This window comes from Aplidium turbinatum, chromosome 4 (assembly GCF_918807975.1).
Source record: "Aplidium turbinatum chromosome 4, kaAplTurb1.1, whole genome shotgun sequence".
Lineage (NCBI taxonomy): Eukaryota > Metazoa > Chordata > Ascidiacea > Aplousobranchia > Polyclinidae > Aplidium > Aplidium turbinatum.
Window position 1 is genome coordinate 25138167 of NC_137475.1, and position 17878 is coordinate 25156044.

General features: G+C 40.2%; 1 protein-coding gene across 1 annotated transcript; it reads right to left on the reverse strand.

Moving 5' to 3' along the window:
* Positions 1 to 8459: 8459 nt before the first annotated feature.
* Positions 8460 to 17652, reverse strand: LOC145769009 (uncharacterized). Its single transcript, XM_082580609.1, has 2 exons — positions 16981 to 17652; positions 8460 to 8684 (listed from the first exon to the last, which is right to left on the reverse strand). Exons 1-2 carry the CDS (start codon positions 17650 to 17652, stop codon positions 8460 to 8462), a joined length of 897 nt encoding a protein of 298 aa, XP_082436735.1.
* Positions 17653 to 17878: the final 226 nt, after the last annotated feature.

Sequence of the window (17878 nt, forward strand, 5' to 3'; positions counted from 1 at the left end):
TGCCTATTTTCCGGGGGTAACGAGACCCGATTTAGAAACAGTGAAGGTTGTCAACTTTATAAAACCGAAGGAATTGAACAGCCGTCTTTTCAAGAAACTGTGCAAGAAGATGGAAGAAAGATACGAAGCATTACTGTAGGCCTACCACACAGAAGTACGATGGCTGTCTCGTGGCAAAGTGATAACCCGCCTGGTCGAACTTCGTGAGACTGTCCATGTTTTTCTGATAGAAAAGAATTCCGACTTGGCTGAATACTTCTCTAACCAACAGTGGATTTCCCAGCTGTGCTTATCTTTGGTGAATTGAACAAAGGCAATCTTTTAATTCAAGGCAAGAATGTAACTGTGATCGACACCAAAGTAGCCGGAGCAGCATTTATCGCAAAGGGGATATTGTGGAACAAGCGAGTTGGAAGAGGCGCAGTTTCAGACGCTTGACATGTATCTCGAAGACTTGAGTTGACGTTGAAGGAGGACATAGCTGACCACTTAGGCCAGCAAGCTAAGAAGATGGACAACTACTTTCCGAATTTGAACACGGCTAGTCTCCAATGGTGCACTGAGCCGTTCACATGTGATGGCAGCCAGGTAGATGATGACGACTTTCAGGCCAAAGAAGAATTTATCACTTTCCGAATCAACGAACAAAGCGCTGAAACTTGATTTCAATGGGAAAGGCTTAGAACCCTTCTGGTTTAGCAAACTCCAGGACGCACCAACATTAGCGACACAGGCATTAAATATCCTGACATCTTTTTCAACAACGTATCGCTGTGAACAAGGATTTTTAACTGTCTTGGGAATGAAGACAAAAAAGTGCAATCGCCAGGATGTTGAAAGCGACACAAGAATTGCCCTCAGTAGCCTACCACAAAGCCCAGGATCACAAAGCTGGCGGCTGAAGTCCAGGCCCAACCTTCGCATTGAATGTTTACAACGCATTGTTATCTTGTATTCAGTATTGCATTGCATTTTGATTGTCATAGTTAGCCCTTTAAAATACATACCGTAGCAATAAACACTTTTGTTTTTGAAAATTGATCGTGGGGGTAATTGGCTCACTTCAGGATGGAGATTAGGGTAACAGCCAAAAAAAGGTTGGGAACCACTGCAGTCTAAAAGAAGGCACTGAAACCAAGCTAGATGGGGTATTGATATTAATTCTCTCGAAAACGAATTCAAGCTGTTAAAATAGATAAAACATTAACGTAAATCTATCAAAACTGATACAGTTTTACCTGGAAATCCCTATGTTTAATGCTACTGCAAAAAGGTCTTTGTCGAACCACAGACTGGTGAAAAATTACTTAAAAAGCAAATTAACCGAAGAGCACTTGAACCCAGGCGCGGATCTAGGAGTTTTTTTTTAAAATGAATTACAAAGTAATAAAAAGATAAAACAGATATGAACAATCAGTGGCGTAGCCAGGAATCTGGGGGGTTTGACGGCTGACGGGCGAAGCCCGACGGCGTGTTCGGCAAATGCGACACCCAGCGGCGGGGGGTCTGGGGCGCCTCCCCCAGAAAATTTTGAAAAATTACTTTGAACTTGGTGCATTCTGAGAGCATTTTCAACAAAAATATGGGTATAAATATTCCTGTAAAATGGTGCTGTCCGGTGGCATAGCAAAAGGATAAGATCATGTTTTCTTCGGCATTTTTTCGGTAATAAAACTAAGTCTCTATGTTTTCTTGTTGCTAATTCCTGGCTGAGATGTTTGAACGTTTGGTATTGGCAAAACTCTCTCTTTTAAGGCAGTTTCGCTTAAAATTAGGCAAACTTTGTTTTAGAGACATAAAGACTGAAAACATCATTCTCAATATCGTGACGTCACACGCGTGCCAAAGAGGGGGTTGTAAGTCCGCTGTGGGACTAATATCAGCTGTTTAGAAGCATATCAAATCATTCAACAATTTCTCACAAAATTTCGGGGGGGGCGGGGGCCGGGCCCCTTGGGCCCCCCCATAGATCCGCGCCTGCTTGAACCATAGGATGAACAGTTGAACACACTAACAAACACTTGATCGATCAGGTTGATCTCACCTCAATTTGCCAAGAATTTATTGTTTTCAATGATCGTAGGTTGTTAACTTTTTTAGGAAAAAATTTCAAGTGTAATACAGTAGCAGTCACCTATATATTGACAGTTGAAGGAACCTTGTTGTTGTTTGATACCAGTAGGCCTATTATATTTGTATATTGGTGGTGCAGCTGTTGTGTATGCACATAATACTGCAAGCTGTTACTCCCTGATAACTTTGCTAACTGTTAAATATGAGTAGCCTATATACCAGTACCGGTATTGAAACTTTGTGGTAATTAGCTGTGCATTGTTGATGCCAGTATTATATTTGCATATTGGTGCTGCGGCTGTTACATATGCGCACAGCCCACTGTATAATGCTGCAGATTATTTATCCCAGGTTGTTTTATAACTGTGTGTTTTTTATTTGTGTGTTCATCGCCATATTTTGTACAGCACTATAAAGCATAGAGAAATAAAACATAGTAACCTTAGTGGGTTTAACATTATTACATTAGGCTACACACAAAAAATATAACATTACTAAAATGAACTCAAACGTTTTCGACACGTACGTGTGTTCTCTAAAATGTATAAATGATATAAAGTATTTGGAATGCAGTAATGCTAAAGGGGTCTGGGGGGCGAAGCCCCACACAAGTTGGATTGACTTTGACTGCTACGCCTCTGGGACCAACTACTTTTAAGATGGTTTCTCCATCCCTGTCTTTAGGTAGGCTAGTGTTCCAGACAATCGATCGTTCACTAAATCAAACGTCACATAAAACCGTTATGGTCTACTTAACCTAGCTGGCGTCTTACGTCATGGAAATTGCTAGAAAATGTCCAGAGATTGCAACATACTTCGTAAGACCTGTAAAGCATTGCACCTGAAGTATAACATTGCACAACTTTTGAACACCTGTTGAGAATTGCTTCACAATGCATATGCACTATTACGTCACAGAAGCTGGTTAGCCTACGTACAGTTGAAATATCGCAATCAATTCGTCATTTTAGAATTGTCGTTTTGAAAAGTTGGTCGAATATTTAACTGTTTGCTTGTGCTTACCAACTAGACGAAATTTCCGTCTTTTATCTAAGTAATTTGTGTCGTGGTGGCAAGGTTTTAGTGGTACGGTGTTGCCCGCCTTCTTCGACAGCCTGTTGGTTATTTTTTGCTGAAATGCATTTCTCGAAAGACGTTCCAGAAGAGTATTTTTTCGTGTCGTCGCATACAGACGAACGGATCCGGGAAATTTATGTTACAACTTTCCCACGAAGATATTATGGTTTATCGCTGTGACCAGGTAGCCATACAGATTAATTAACCGCTTCAAGCACACATGGGTCATGTTACATTAGGAATTGAATTAATTGCATATGAAAATATTTGGTTGATTCTTAACTTCTTTGGCATAAGTTGTTGAAGTTGATGGTTTCATAGGATTCGCTTCATTGGCTACTCTCTTGCTGAGGTACATTATGGAAGACTACAACACCCTGAAGATTAATAACTTAATAAAATTGTACAGTATGCACGTTTTTGTTTTCTTGTAAAACTAAGAAAAAAAATGTAATAGGGCTATGTAGCCTATGTATTTTTTTGAATATTCAGTCGTATTTTTGCTTTTTACTTTTTTCTAAATTTGTGCGGTCACTCTGAGCCGGTTTCTTGTAATTTTGCCTTGCTAATGCTGAGTCTCTTATAGCAGGGGTGTGCAACCTTTATTACAGGAGGGCCATATATAAATATCTGGGTGAAACCGCGGGCCACACGTTTATTTAACATATGTTTTCTAGTAGTTGCAGGCACAAAAAAGTAGTTTTTTTGTTATTCATGTTAATCTTATGGCGTTATTAGAGGTTATCTCCTTGCAGAAATAATAAGTTAAGACACATAAATTTCTGAAAAAAACTGCTATTCAAATTTATTGTCACACCGACTACGAGTTCAGTGAGAAATTTGCAGCTGGTTTCTTTTCCGGACGACTTTTTCCAAATTTACTTTAATGGAAGTGCTCGCAATTCGAAGTCCATTTTCCAAGTGTTTGTCTGTCAGAACCAATCGATGGGGATATTTTATGACGCCCATTTTAGAAGAAATCTGTTCGCACAAATAGGCTACGTTTAGCCAAAAAGAGCCATTTTTGAAGTCATGTTTTTTTCAAATGTGGAAAGTCATCTTGGTTGAGATGTTTTCGGTAAAATCAAAAAATTTAGGACTTCTTTCCGCAGTTCGTAAAATCGTTGCAACATGCAGCCCTTGCTTAACCAACGCACCTCGGAAAAGTAAAGTAGATCTTTATGTGTCGTGTTGAGATTACCCAGAAAATTTTGAAACTGACGATGGTTGAGCCCTCGTGCTCGAATGAAATTACTGCCTTAACAACCGGACTTAAGACGTGTTTGAACTTCAAGGATTTTGCGCACAGGTTTTGCTGGTGAATGATACAATGAAAAATTGCTATGTCATCATCGATTTTTCTCTCCCTCAAGGTAGACTTCAAGAGACCTATTCCAATGCCAGTTCCGGACATGGATCGAGCACCATCAGTTGCGATTCCGCATAAGCTGGACAAGTCCAGTTCGAAATTGTCAAAAGCATCAATTCAGTGAAAATGTCAGCACCAGTAAGTTGTCGTACCCTTCATTGACTGTAATGACAGAAGCTCTTCCGTTTCGTTCAAGTCTTTGTCCACTCCTTTTCAAATATGGCCAACTGTGCTGTGTCCTTCTGGTCCGTAGCCTACTTTCATCAATCGCAAAGCTCCATGAAACAAAGTTCTTCACCTTATCCTTATTGAGAGTGTCACTAATATCACAAACAAGATCATCGATAGCCTACGCCTCGCTATCGTCCACCATTTTCTCGAACGCACTCTTCATTTTAGAGCACATTTCTTCTGCGACATCGATAAGACACTGCTTCACAAAATTACTGTCGGAATACGGTTTCATAGTTTGAGCTATTCTCTGTGCAATTCTGTGCCTCTGATCTACTGACGTTCCAAATAATTAAATACAATCGGATGAGTGGTGGCCAGTGGGAGATTTTTAAAATAGTTAACAGAAGGTGCGAAATATTCAATTCAATTCAATTTATTTTTCTTTGTCAGAATGCAAAAGAAATGATATTGTGAAAAAGAAATACAGTAACAAAACTAACAAAAGGAAAAGGTGGCAAAACCTTAATGGTTTAAGACGTGCATGAAAGGATCTAATATTGCGGTATATGCATCATAAATATAGTTAAGCACGGCCACCAAACCTGATACTTTAAAATAAGTTGATGAATTAGTTAAGAATCAGTCGCCTCCTCGTTCCTGGAACAACTGGAGCGCCAATTCTTAAAGCAATGAGAACACGACTGAACCCAACATCACAAAAACAAACTAATATACACAGTTACACACACATATTGAAATTACGTAACGGACTATCAAAACAAGGACTATTTACAGATTTCATACAGAAATAAAGTGTTCGCAGCAACGATATTAAGTAGCCTATATATTGCAGAACAAATACATAATATGGCAGCTCATTATCAAGATAAAATAGTTAAAAAAGCTTTGTTTTTTAAATTAATTTCCTGCGCATGTAAGAGCATAAGAAGCATGATGATGTAGCAGCGTGTTTTTGGTATTTCTAATAAGAGTTGAATCATCTTTTATAGCGTCAATGAGGGATGGAGTGTTTTTGGTATCGCTAATGAGAGGTGGAGATTCTTTGGTAGTGCCGATGAAGGATGTAGAGTCTGAGTTGTTTCAAGCATCTTTTCCAAACCAATCTAAATAATAATCTTACGAAAAGTCAAGCGATCCTCTGAACGAACATAATAGCTTATAATAATCAGGGAGTAGTTAGATGCAAGCTGGTAGTAACATAGTGATACATTCTTATCTGGCAAATATTAAATTATACAAAATGGTGTAGTAGCTTATTCATGGAAGAGTAAAGATAGTAGGCTAACCATCATCCTTATCCGGTCGGGTGTAATATATAAGATATACGTATAGTAAGATATGTTAATGTATAATATAGCAATATATGATATGTAGGATAAATTTACAAAAGGGGCATTTGGAAAGGCATGCTATACCAGGATATGGTGCAACAATCAATAATACAGTCAGATAATTAAAGAGTTACAGCATAGGTTGTTAGAGGTTAATTTTCAAAACGCAAGTGCCTTTTCAAGTTACTGCAAAATATTGAAAAGGTTTCAATTTCAGTGATGGTTTTCGGGAGATGGTTCCACACTTTAACTCCACTAAACTGAATGGATTGTTGAGTCAAGCTTTTGGAGAAGTAGGGGAGGAAAAAGTGATTGTTGCTTCTGGTTGATATTGAGTGCAAATTGTTATTAAGTTGAAATAGAGAATTAAAGCATTGGGGTAAGTGATTGTGTTTGAACATAAATTTTGCAGTTTCTATTGTGTATAGTTGGTCAATTGTGAAGAAATTATGGGATTCAGAGTGATTTGATTCATGTTTTGCAATCATTTTTATAAATTTGTTGCAAATCTTTTGAAGCTTTTTTAAAACAGTTACATGACCATGCTTCCATACACTTATGCAATACCGGAGATTGCTTTCAATTAAGGAATGATAAAGGCAAATCAAATTGTTGGTGTTTAGGTAGGGCTTAACCTTGCAGATAACTCCAAAGTTTTTGCGAAGTTTTTGCAGTAAAGATAGCATGTGGGGTTTCCATGACAAGTCTTCGCTCAGCAAAATGCCCAGAAAACTAATAGTGTTGACACGTTCAATGGGTTGATTGCATATAGACAGTGTGTAAGAGAGGTTTGAAAGTTTATTTGTATTATTGAATAATATGTATTATAGACAGTGTGTAAGAGAGGTTTGAAAGTTTATTTGTATTATTGAATAATATGTATTTTGTTTTTTTTTACATTTAGTGATAACTTATTTGCTGCTAACCAATTTGTTACTCCTGTCATTTCCTCATTCGCCATTTCGAAAAGTTTATCATAATTTTTACTGCAAAAGAATAAATTGGTATCGTCAGCAAACATGATAGATTCAGAGTGTACTAAACATCTCGAAAAATCGTTAACATAGATTAAAAATAATAGTGGTCCAAGGATCGATCCTTGTGGTACTCCATAACATATTTCTCTTTTAGCAGACATTGAGTGAGATACTTCTACAACTTGAAATCTGTTTTGTAAGTAACTTCTCAACCAGTCATGGGCTATACCCCTAATACCAAAATAGTAAAGTTTGTTTAGCAGAATGTGGTGATTGATAGTATCAAATGCTTTGGACAGGTCCAAAAATATACCTAGTGTTGTTTCTTTTCTTTCAATTGCATTTGAAATTTTATCAACAAGATGTAATGCTGCATGACTTGTTGAGTGATTTTGTCTGAAACCAAACTGCTGACCATAGAAGAAGTTATTGCCTTCTAGAAAATTATATATTCTATTGTACATTATTTTCTCAAGTACTTTTGAAATTGCTGGTAATAAACTGATAGGTCGATAATTACTGCAGTCTTCTGCTTTCCCTTTTTTAAATACAGGTTACTGCTTTCCCTTTTTTTAAATGTTCAATAATCCACTCTATAATAAATTGTTCGCACGTACCAGACTAAACTAAATTATAAACACGTTTCGCGGGCCGCACACAATTCAAAATTGCCACATCTTCGCAGGCCGCATTTGGCCCGCGGGCCGTACGTTGCACACCCCTGTCTTATAGCATCACTTTTTTTTTAAATGCTTTTGATGACTCACAAAGCGAAAGTTCAGGAAACTTGTTAACTTTTGGATTTTTTTCTTTGTGTTAAAAAGTTTAATCGCTCTTGCACTTGTAAGTGTTGTAACTCGCTCTTGTTTTGAATACCATAGTGTAGGCTACACATGTTGACCCATAAACTGGCGATGTTGTAGCTACCATGACGTAACTGTAGCCTTGCATCTACCCAGTTATCATAGTAAGACGGGAAACTACGATCAATTTGTTGTCGCAATAAATTTCGTTTGTTACTTAAGTTTGCACTAACACTTGTTTCATATTTGTTGTTGCTTGTTTTATTCCCGTTATCGAGTACGACATGCTAGTTATACAATAAATAACAAAAATTAATTTAGGCTTAAGTCCACAATTTGGCTACATTTAAGTCATAAGCAAAAGATAATTTCCACTTTAACTCAAGCAGCGTAACACGAGAACGGAAAAGGGAAGATGCGGCAAAACGAGCTAGCGTTATGACATGCATCATAAAACAGCTTACAGTCAGAAAAAATAATTATAAAAACACATGGCCGCGTCACCAGCAATGGTGCAAGGCCAGCTACGTTATGTGAGGAGGAACGCTGCTGCGGTAGTATAAAAAAAGGGAAAGCCGGTAGGCAAAGAAAACCTCCCGAAGAGATTTTGCTAAGAATGAAAGTAATCACAAAATCAACTAACAATAGGTTTACGAAAGTTACACAGCATGAAACATACAAACACGATACGTGATGCCATTGGGACATGGTACTGGTAAGGCAGTGGGTTAGTCAGAATTTTATATGTCTTGCTCAGTCCAATAACACGCTCGACATGTATGCGTGATGATGCAATGCGTCTATCCGAGACAACCACATCTGCATCAAGTTGATGCTTTACTTTCAGCATGGTAGGCGTTGGTCACAGCGGTAAACCATAATCTCTTCGTGGGAAAATTGTAACATAAAGTTCCCGGATCCGTTTGTCTGCATGTAGTGACCGAAAAAGAAACACTCCTCGAAACGTCTATTCTTAAAGTGTATTCCTGTAAAATTAGCCCGCGGCTATCGAAATCGAAATGCAAAGCCGTACACCTCTAAAACTGTCACTACGATACAGATTACTTGGATAAAAGACGGAGAATTTGTCCAGCTAGCAAGCACCAAATAAACCAGTTAAATGTGCGACCGACTTCCAACAAACAACTTCGAGAATGAATCAGAAAAATTTGTGATAACTCAAAGGCACGCCAGCAGCTAGCGCGACACAACATTTCATGTTTAAACAGGTTTCAACTGAAACAGGTTTAAACAGGTTTGACACAGTCTTACGAACGATGGTGCAATTTTGGCACATGTTTTAGGAATTTCCATGACGTAATATTCAGTAGACTTAAACGGTTTTTATATGACGTTTGATTAGGTGAACAATTGTCTGGAACATAGCGGCCCCTAGTTAATGACAGTCTGACATGGCATAACTAAAAAAGAATTGACGACAATTGTGAGCCAATGAATAAAAACACATGATACACAAATTGTTTGAATCACTCACATTTAAGTTAATACGCAAATACAAAGGGCATGCAAAGAATGAACAGCAATAAGAATAAACACGACGATACATGAAATTGGTACCATAGGTAGTAGGTACACTCAAAAAAATGACGCTGTATACCATGGTTGCGATAATAACCGACTGTTCTGGGCTCAGACAAGTGTCGGCCACCGCAGACAAAACCAGGCTCAAACCCTAACACTTAGGTGTTCTTTACGGGGGCGAGGCACAAAATATCCCTCAACACATAGTCTACTTTCACTTTCCCCGTACTCTCATCATAGTTGCAGACGGCAACTTTGGCTCTACGAACCACAGGCTTCCCTTTCCTAATTTGTGGAACTACCTCATGCACCCTCCCAAGTTGATACTTCCCACGTTTACCAATGTCTTGGAGAGAACCTACCACTACAAGTTGACCAGGCTCCAAATTCTCGGCCATTTTTAGCCATTTTTTCCGGCCCTGAAGACCTGGCAAGTAAAAATCGATCCATTTACTCCAAAACTGCTGAGAAAGTGACAAATTGAACCGATAATCCCTTCTTAGTTGGTCACGATCATGTGGTTGCCCAACAGCACAGTATGGGTCTAAGTATGGGGTCAAAAGTGAGGCAGGGGTGATGACAGTAAAATCCCTAGGGTCGTCACTCAAAGGTACCAAAGGGCGTTCGTTCACGATCCGAACGGCACTACTGGTGTACGTAAGCAGTTCAATAAAACTGGGCTTACGTATTGAAGAGTCCAAAATGTGAAAAAATGCAATTTTAAATTGTTTAACCATTGCCTCCTAGGCGCCACCTTGCGCCGGAGCATACGGAGGTATAAATTCCCAGTTTATCTCTCTCTGTCTCAGGGCGTTGTGAAATTCAGCTGATCCTATCAACTCGGGTAACTTCTTAGATGCTGCCTGAAAGGTACTTCCATTGTCGGAATAGATAGCATTAACCTGCCCACGTAAATCTGTAAACCTTGTAAAGGCAAGTAAAAAATCACTCAGCGACAATGACGTAACCAGCTCAACATGAATAGCGCGAGATGCCATACATGTGAACAAGAGTCCCCAAGCTTTTTTGTGACTTCTACCTTCAACAAAAGTTAAAGGTCCAAGATAGTCTAAGCCGCAATCAAAAAAGGGTTTCCTATGCGCAGTTGTGCGAGACAAAGGTAAATCAGACATGAGCTGCCTTATAGGTCGAGCTTTCTCAATCGCGCATACACCACAGTCATTAAGATACCTCTTCACGGAGGCATTACCATTAGCGATCCAAAACTTCTGTCGCGTAGACAACAAAGTGTGCTGTACTCCACAGTGCGCATTTCCATTATGATGCGACAGTACAGCAAGCCTAGTGAAGGGGTGCTTCGAAGGCAAAACAATCGGATGCTTTGCTTCAAGAGAGATCTCGGGAGAATTACTTAAGCGCCCTTCAATGCGGATTACACCAGCGTCATCTACACAAGGTCTGTACTTTTTAAGTGAACGTAATTCTTTCAAGCGTTCCTTCTCACGTTGCGAAGCGCCAACACTACCTCGCTTTATCACTTCCTCAAGGGCATCCGGCGATCGTTTGGTCATTAAATGTACCACATCGCCATACACGCTCTTCTGAACAAACTTCACAGCCAACTCTGAAGCACTGTTAAGATAAGATGCATCCAGTTTTGGCTTCACAAAGCTACGCTTTCTCGTTTTACAGCACAAAAATTCAACAAAAGCAACCAAATAAGCGATTCTCTTTTTCATAACATACAAAGAAGGTGCGGCCTCGATCAATCTGTGAAGACCACCCTGTCCAACGTCAAGCGACTCCTCTTCGTCACGAAGATATAGGCTATGGACAGGTACTGGAGTGGCATTTTCTACAGATGGAATTTCCTCACACTGGTAGAGAAGACTAGAACCATTTAACCACAACTCTCGAAATTCTTTCTTTGTAATAAGATTTGGCCTTGTGCCAACATCAGCTGGGTTCATATCGGTAGGGCAAAAACGCCAATCCTGGGCTCCAGACAACAATAAAATATGCTCAACTCGACGCGTAATAAACTTATTCAAACGTAAATCAGGGTTTTTAACCCACTGCAACACAGTACGAGAATCACACCAAAAATACTTAAGGCAGTCGAGCATCTTCAATGCCTCGTAGGCCTGCTTCACGAGTCTTGCTGTATTCAAAGCGGCAACAAGCTCTTTCCTAGCTATCGGCCAAGAAAACTGATTTTTTACAACAATGGTAGATTTACCCAAAACGAAAGACACACTCGGAACTCCGTTAACCAGTCTACGTAAGTAAACAACAGAAGAGAAAGCTTGATTCGAAGCATCACTAAAGCCATGCAATTGATATGAAACAATATCATCCGGACTGCACACACCAGAGTTTGCAAAATACCATCTCGGTAACGAAAAATCCTTAAGCAGGTCCAAAGAGCGAAGCCACGACTCCCACTCTTTAACAAAGCTATCAGGGACCTCGGTGTCCCAATCAAACTTGTCTATCGCCAATTGCTGAAGTATAAGGCGTGCTTTTAGAAAAAATGGCGCTCCAAAGCCTAGCGGATCAAAATTTTGTCCAAGCTGACTGAGCATACTTCGGCGCGTGTGTTTAGCTAAGGGCTTTAAGGAACATGCGATACGCATCTCGTCAGACTCGGTTTGCCACACACAACCCAATGTCTTCGCTGATGGCAAAGTCATATTTTCAGTCTGAAAGTCAATGTCACGAATCAAAGGTGAAAGCATCTCATTATCCAAATTTGACAAGACAATCATAGCCTCCTTGTTAGCACTCCACTTACCAAGTTTAAACCCACGGCTATCAAACAAAGCAATTGATTCATGAGTGATTTGCTGAGCTTCCTCTAAGCTATCAGCCGAAAATATAAAATCATCCATGTACATATTATTTGCAATATTGCAGAGAGTCAATTCACCAGCACTGCTGGGATTCTGCTCGATCATTTTCTTTATAGCCAAGCAAGCGATATACGGGCTACTCTTTATTCCCCAAGGGTGTACACAAAAACGAAATGGTACCATCCTACCATTTTCAAGGTCATCATCTTCAAACCACAATATACGAAACAAATCCCTTTGCGACTCAGGTAACTTTATTTGAAAGAAGCATTTAGTCACATCAGCCATGAGACCAAATCTACCAAGCCGAAATCTAGCCAAGACATCTACCAGAGGGTTTAACAAGTCAGGACCCGAAAACATTACATCATTAACACAAGTTCCTCGAAATTCAGACTTGCCATCGTAAACAATGCGCTTTTTTAATTGTGACGTAACAAAGTATGGTAAATACCATTCAAATCCCTTGACATTTCCTGCTTCACCAGTACGCTCAATATAGCCATTTGATTTAAGATCTTTCATGGTGTCAGTAAGGAAATCACGAAGTTCAGGTTGTTTTAAAGCCTTCTTCCTTAAAGCAGCAACTCTATCTGACGCCAACACAAAATTGTTAGGTAGATCAATATCTTCCTTCAACGGAACAGGTATCTCAAATCGACCATCTTTCAACTCAATATTCGGTTCAACAAGTTCTCTAGCCAACTTATCATTGCGAGACAATTCACAGGTTTCATTTTGCAACGTCAAATCCTGAATGACTTTATTCAGGTCTGCTATTTCCATATCACGAGACTCAATTTTACGCTGAAAGCCAGAGATGACATCCGACTCTGAAGACGTCTGCACTCTGCACACTTTAGCAACGCTTTCATCTAAGGGTGACTTACCACCACAAGCCAACCAACCGAGAGGAGTGAGCAAAGCATGTGGTTCACTACGATTTTCACCAACACGCTCTTTTTTTGCACACATCAAATAAGCGTTGTCGTTGCCAATCAGTACATCTACAGTACTACAATCATTCAAATGAAACATATTCACGTCATGAAAATGACGGAAACCATTTAAATCTTGTTTATGCAGTAAAGTTTTAACATCATCAGCCCAAGCTGGGTTAACCACCGAGGTTATATCACAAAACAGTTCATCTGTCTCTAACGACTGGATGTTGAGTTTGACAAGGTCAGCACAAGTAGCTTTCTGACCAGCCAGGGTATCCATTTTAAACGACGCTTTATCGTACGGTTTAAGATCAAGTTCACACACCAAATCACTCGAAACAAACGTCAACTGCGAACCAGGATCATGCTGACAATACACCAACTTCGATTTGCCAGTCATTGGATTCAAAACACGAGCAGCAGTAACGCGGTTAAAGGCTGCTTTAACATTTCCAATCTTAACATTACGCACAGGAACTCTGGCACGAGCATCATCTTTCCCAACCGAATCCAGAGAATCACGTGACGTCACATAAAAATCATGCAGAAGAAAATAGTGTTTCCTATCGTTGTTAGGCCCACACTTACGACAGTTATTTGCATGAACGCAATCCCTAACCATATGCTGGCGCAAACAATTCAAGCATTTGCCAGCTTTCACAATGACATCTCTCCGATCTTTAGGTGTCAAGCGCAAAAATTCTTTACAATTAGACAAAAAATGATATTCAACTTGACCACGTGACGAACAACAAATGCATGCCGGTAGGTTGTTACGTCTGGCTTCACCACCGCTCGGTGCGCCAACAACAGTCGAGAACTGCGAACTCCCTGACATCACATCATCATGGGGTTTTATGGACGTCTGCCTAACCGGACATGAAGGCAATTTTCCTTTGCCAAACTTTTTAAAATGCTGCGACTCACCAGAATCGCCCATTAGCATAATGCTAAAATCAGTCGACTTACGCGTTTCCTCCCGTACTACAAATTCAAACAAACTCTGAAAAGTAGGCTCATCAGTGCCACCATACTGATCACCTAAAAAGTCAAGATAACGCTGCTTAGCGTCAAACGGGAGTCGCTTAGCCAAATCCAAAACAAAACGTCCTTCCAATTTGTCACGCTGACCATAAGCTTGCGCGAAAAGCAAACACTGCGATAATTCATCTTTAAACTCTTTCAGATCACTGGAAGAGGTCGAAGTCAATTTGCTACCATAGCGATATTTTCTAATTTCCGATTCTGCAAAAAGACCTCCAAGAACCCCAAAACGCTGGGACAAGCGAGCTAACGACATTTCTATCCTGTCTTCCTCTGACAAGCCAGGGGTGTCAGAAACCAAATTAGCAATCGTTTGCGCAACTGTTCTAACACAAGCTGCTTGTAACAAAGTCAAACAAGTACCCTTAAAGGGCGAAGCTGCCATTAAGGCCGTAACACGATTTTTAAAGAAGATAAATGGCATATTATTACCATCGTAACCAATCAAGGCCGCCTTATCGAAAAACGTCCTACTATTTTGGTATTCAAAAAAGCAATCCTGCTGTTGAGAACTCGATTTAGTGGGAGAAGACAAGCTATATCCCTTAAGGGGCTGAGTAGGCTCAGTCACGTGCACAGCCCGATCACGATCCTCACACATGTTAAAATCAGGAGACGCGATACGCCTCTCACAACCACCCAAATTACGTGTAGCTGGGCGATCAAAACTTAGCGGCGCAGAAAACTGTGAAGGGGGCAAAGCATTACTACTAATGGCGGCCCCGTGACCTGTACGCTCTGGGGGAGGAGTTCGGTTGTAATTCGCAGACCTTGGCTCTACAGCATTCGGAAGACCCTTAGCCGCGGCCCCGAGACCTCCTGAAACAGCTGGAAAACGTGTGGATTGCCCTGGTCCACTCACAGGTTGAACGGGCGTTTGGAAAAGGTTATGTAAATTAAACTGCGATTGATGTTCATTTTTGGAATGCCTAGAAGAGCCCTTCTTAGAGCTACGCCGAGAGCCCACCTCTGATCGATATTCAGCTAAAACTACCTCTTTACGTTGTTCAGCCCTCAACTGAGCGTCTTTGAGTGCGAACTCAGCAGCTCTCGCGGCTGCCTCAGCTGCTCTCGCTTCGGCCTCAGCTCTCGCGGCAGCCTCAGCTCGAATGGCCTCAGCTCTCGCGGCAGCCTCAGCAGCTCTCGCGGCAGCCTCAGCAGCTCTTGCTTCGGCCTCAGCTTGTATCTGGAGCTCCTCTCGTCTTAGCTGCAGGTTAATTTGTGCCACTATCCGAGACGAAGTCCTAGACATCCCAGTGCTTACATTTGAGGCGCTATCCTCAGGATGTATGTCAGCATCCAACATATCTGAGAACTCACTTTCTTTTTGTTCAAAGTTATTTTTTAACGAGTTAAATTCGGGATCTACCCTATCACGAAGTTCTGCCAAGATTGCAGAGTTAAAGATTTTAGTCAAAAGAGCATGGAAATGCCGTAATTCCTCTTCTAAAGTAGATAACTTAGATCTAAAAATTAACAGTTCCTGCTTATCACTCAAAGAACCTAGGGCTACAGAAAGTTTCCCAATTTGAGTCAAAATATCCCGTCTAAGATGCCGGGCCTCTCGAACTGACTTAGCCTCATCGTTACTGGGTCCCTCCCCAGAATGGCCTGCCCGACCGCAAAGAACATCTTCAGGCTTAAACTCAGTCGAGTCTACGGCGGTCGAGTCCTTGTCGCCACCGAGTGTAGACATATTAAATGTTGGGGCTAAATTTAACAATTAAAAAAATTAAGTTACACAAACACACAAAATTATTAGGCTACAGTAGTTATAAAAAACTTAACTGCAAAGACCGAAAAAATACAAAAAAGAATTTAAATGCACGATACCGTAGCTGTACGGGTATGAAGTCCTAAAGTCCACAAAACTTGCTTGGATTCTTCCACTTGAATCTACAAGCACAGATGGATTGTCTTTTAATCTTCTTTCTTGCCAAGGAATGTCAAAGTTATTTTTCTTCTGTACCAAACTGAGAAAAAATGTCTTTACTTTTCTTTGCTTCTGTAAGAGTGTAGACTACCAACCAACAAATCTTCTTTTATTATTTCTTGTACTTCTAAGTAGTTCTTCTGCACTAGCTGACAACAAACACGTCGTTTATTTTTATGCCTTCAAGTGCTTCTTGGCCTACCAGCTAACAAAAATCTTCTTTTATTTTTTTATGCTTCTAGTGCTTCTTGGCCTACCAGCTAACAAGAACTCGTCTTTTATTTTTTTTTGCTTTAATTTCTTCTTGACCTACCAACTGACAAAAATCGTCTTTTATTTTTTATTTTTTATGGTCACAGCGGTAAACCATAATCTCTTCGTGGGAAAATTGTAACATAAAGTTCCCGAATCCGTTTGTCTGCATGTAGTGACCGAAAAAGAAACACTCCTTGAAACGTCTATTCTTAAAGTGTATTCCTGTAAAATTAGCCCGCGGCTATCGAAATCGAGATGCAAAGCCGTACACCTCTAAAACTGTCACTACAATACAGATTACTTGGATAAAAGACGGAAAATTTGTCCAGCTAGCAAGCACCAAATAAACCAGTTAAATGTGCGACCGACTTCCAACAAACAACTTCGAGAATGAATCAGAAAAATTTGTGATAACTCAAAGGCACGCCAGCAGCTAGCGCGACGCAACATTTCATGTTTAAACAGGTTTCAACTGAAACAGGTTTAAACAGGTTTGACACAGTCTTACGAACGATGGTGCAATTTTGGCACATGTTTTAGGAATTTCCATGACGTAATATTCAGTAGACTTGAACGGTTTTTATATGACGTTTGATTAGGTGAACGATTGTCTGGAACAGGCGTGTTGACTGCAACATCATAAGGTGCAAAAAGATCCTGCACAAGAATACCTCTGTCAGCCATGATGCTATCCATGATGCATGATGAAAAGTGTTCATTAGCTTGCTTGTAGAGAGCACTTTGCTCGATAAGTTGGCAATCACTGGAACATCCACCTGTTGATGGGCCTGCGTACGATACCAGCCCATTTGGAGTGATGCCAATCATAATTTTTAGTGTGTTCTTATTCTTGTAAGTAGAGAACGTCATGCTTTGAGCATCAACTTTTCTTGGCTTATTGATTGGTATTTCAGTTGCATCTAAAATGACACGTGTTGTGGGGAATGAATTTTGAAATTGTGTGGGCATGTGTTCATCCACAACAGCTCGAGATGGCCAAATATTAAGTTCCTTCAGCTGAAAATACATAAAGTTGATCCATACCCTGAAAATTAATGAAACTGTGCTTTCACTAATGTGAAAGAGAAAACTCAGCTCTTTAGTTTCCTTTGATTGTCTTAGCTTCATTAGAGTAAGAAAGAGCTGGTTTGGTGGGTCAAGTTTGCTGCTGGTATAGTTCAAGTCATATGCAGCTGGCCCCAAGCAACGCAAGAATAACATAAAGTTATCATAATCATCGAAACCAGTGTAGTAGTTTATGACTTGCTTATTTTTATTGTAATGTTCAATTCTCATTCCAGTTGAAGCGCTTCCTCCGCTGGTTCTTGTGTTTTTTGTCCACAGAAGTTCTAGAGAGTCTGCGGAAGTTTTTCCATCCTCTTTGACCAATCGCCATCTTTCGGTGAAGCGGTGGCCATGTGCTCCAACCAGTTGTTTTATTTCAATATCTTGGACTGGATCGTCATGCTATTGTCTGATTGTTTATCTATCTATTTTTCTAACGTAATATGCCGAATTGGAT

Coding starts and splice junctions, on each gene's coding strand:
- LOC145769009 (XM_082580609.1), bottom strand. CDS start 17,652: ATGAGAATTGAACATTACAATAAAAATAAGCAAGTCATAAACTACTAC. Junction 8,685..16,980: donor CTTATGATGTTGCAGTCAAC/ACGCCTGTTCCA, acceptor CCGCTGTGACCA/ACGCCTACCATGCTGAAAGT.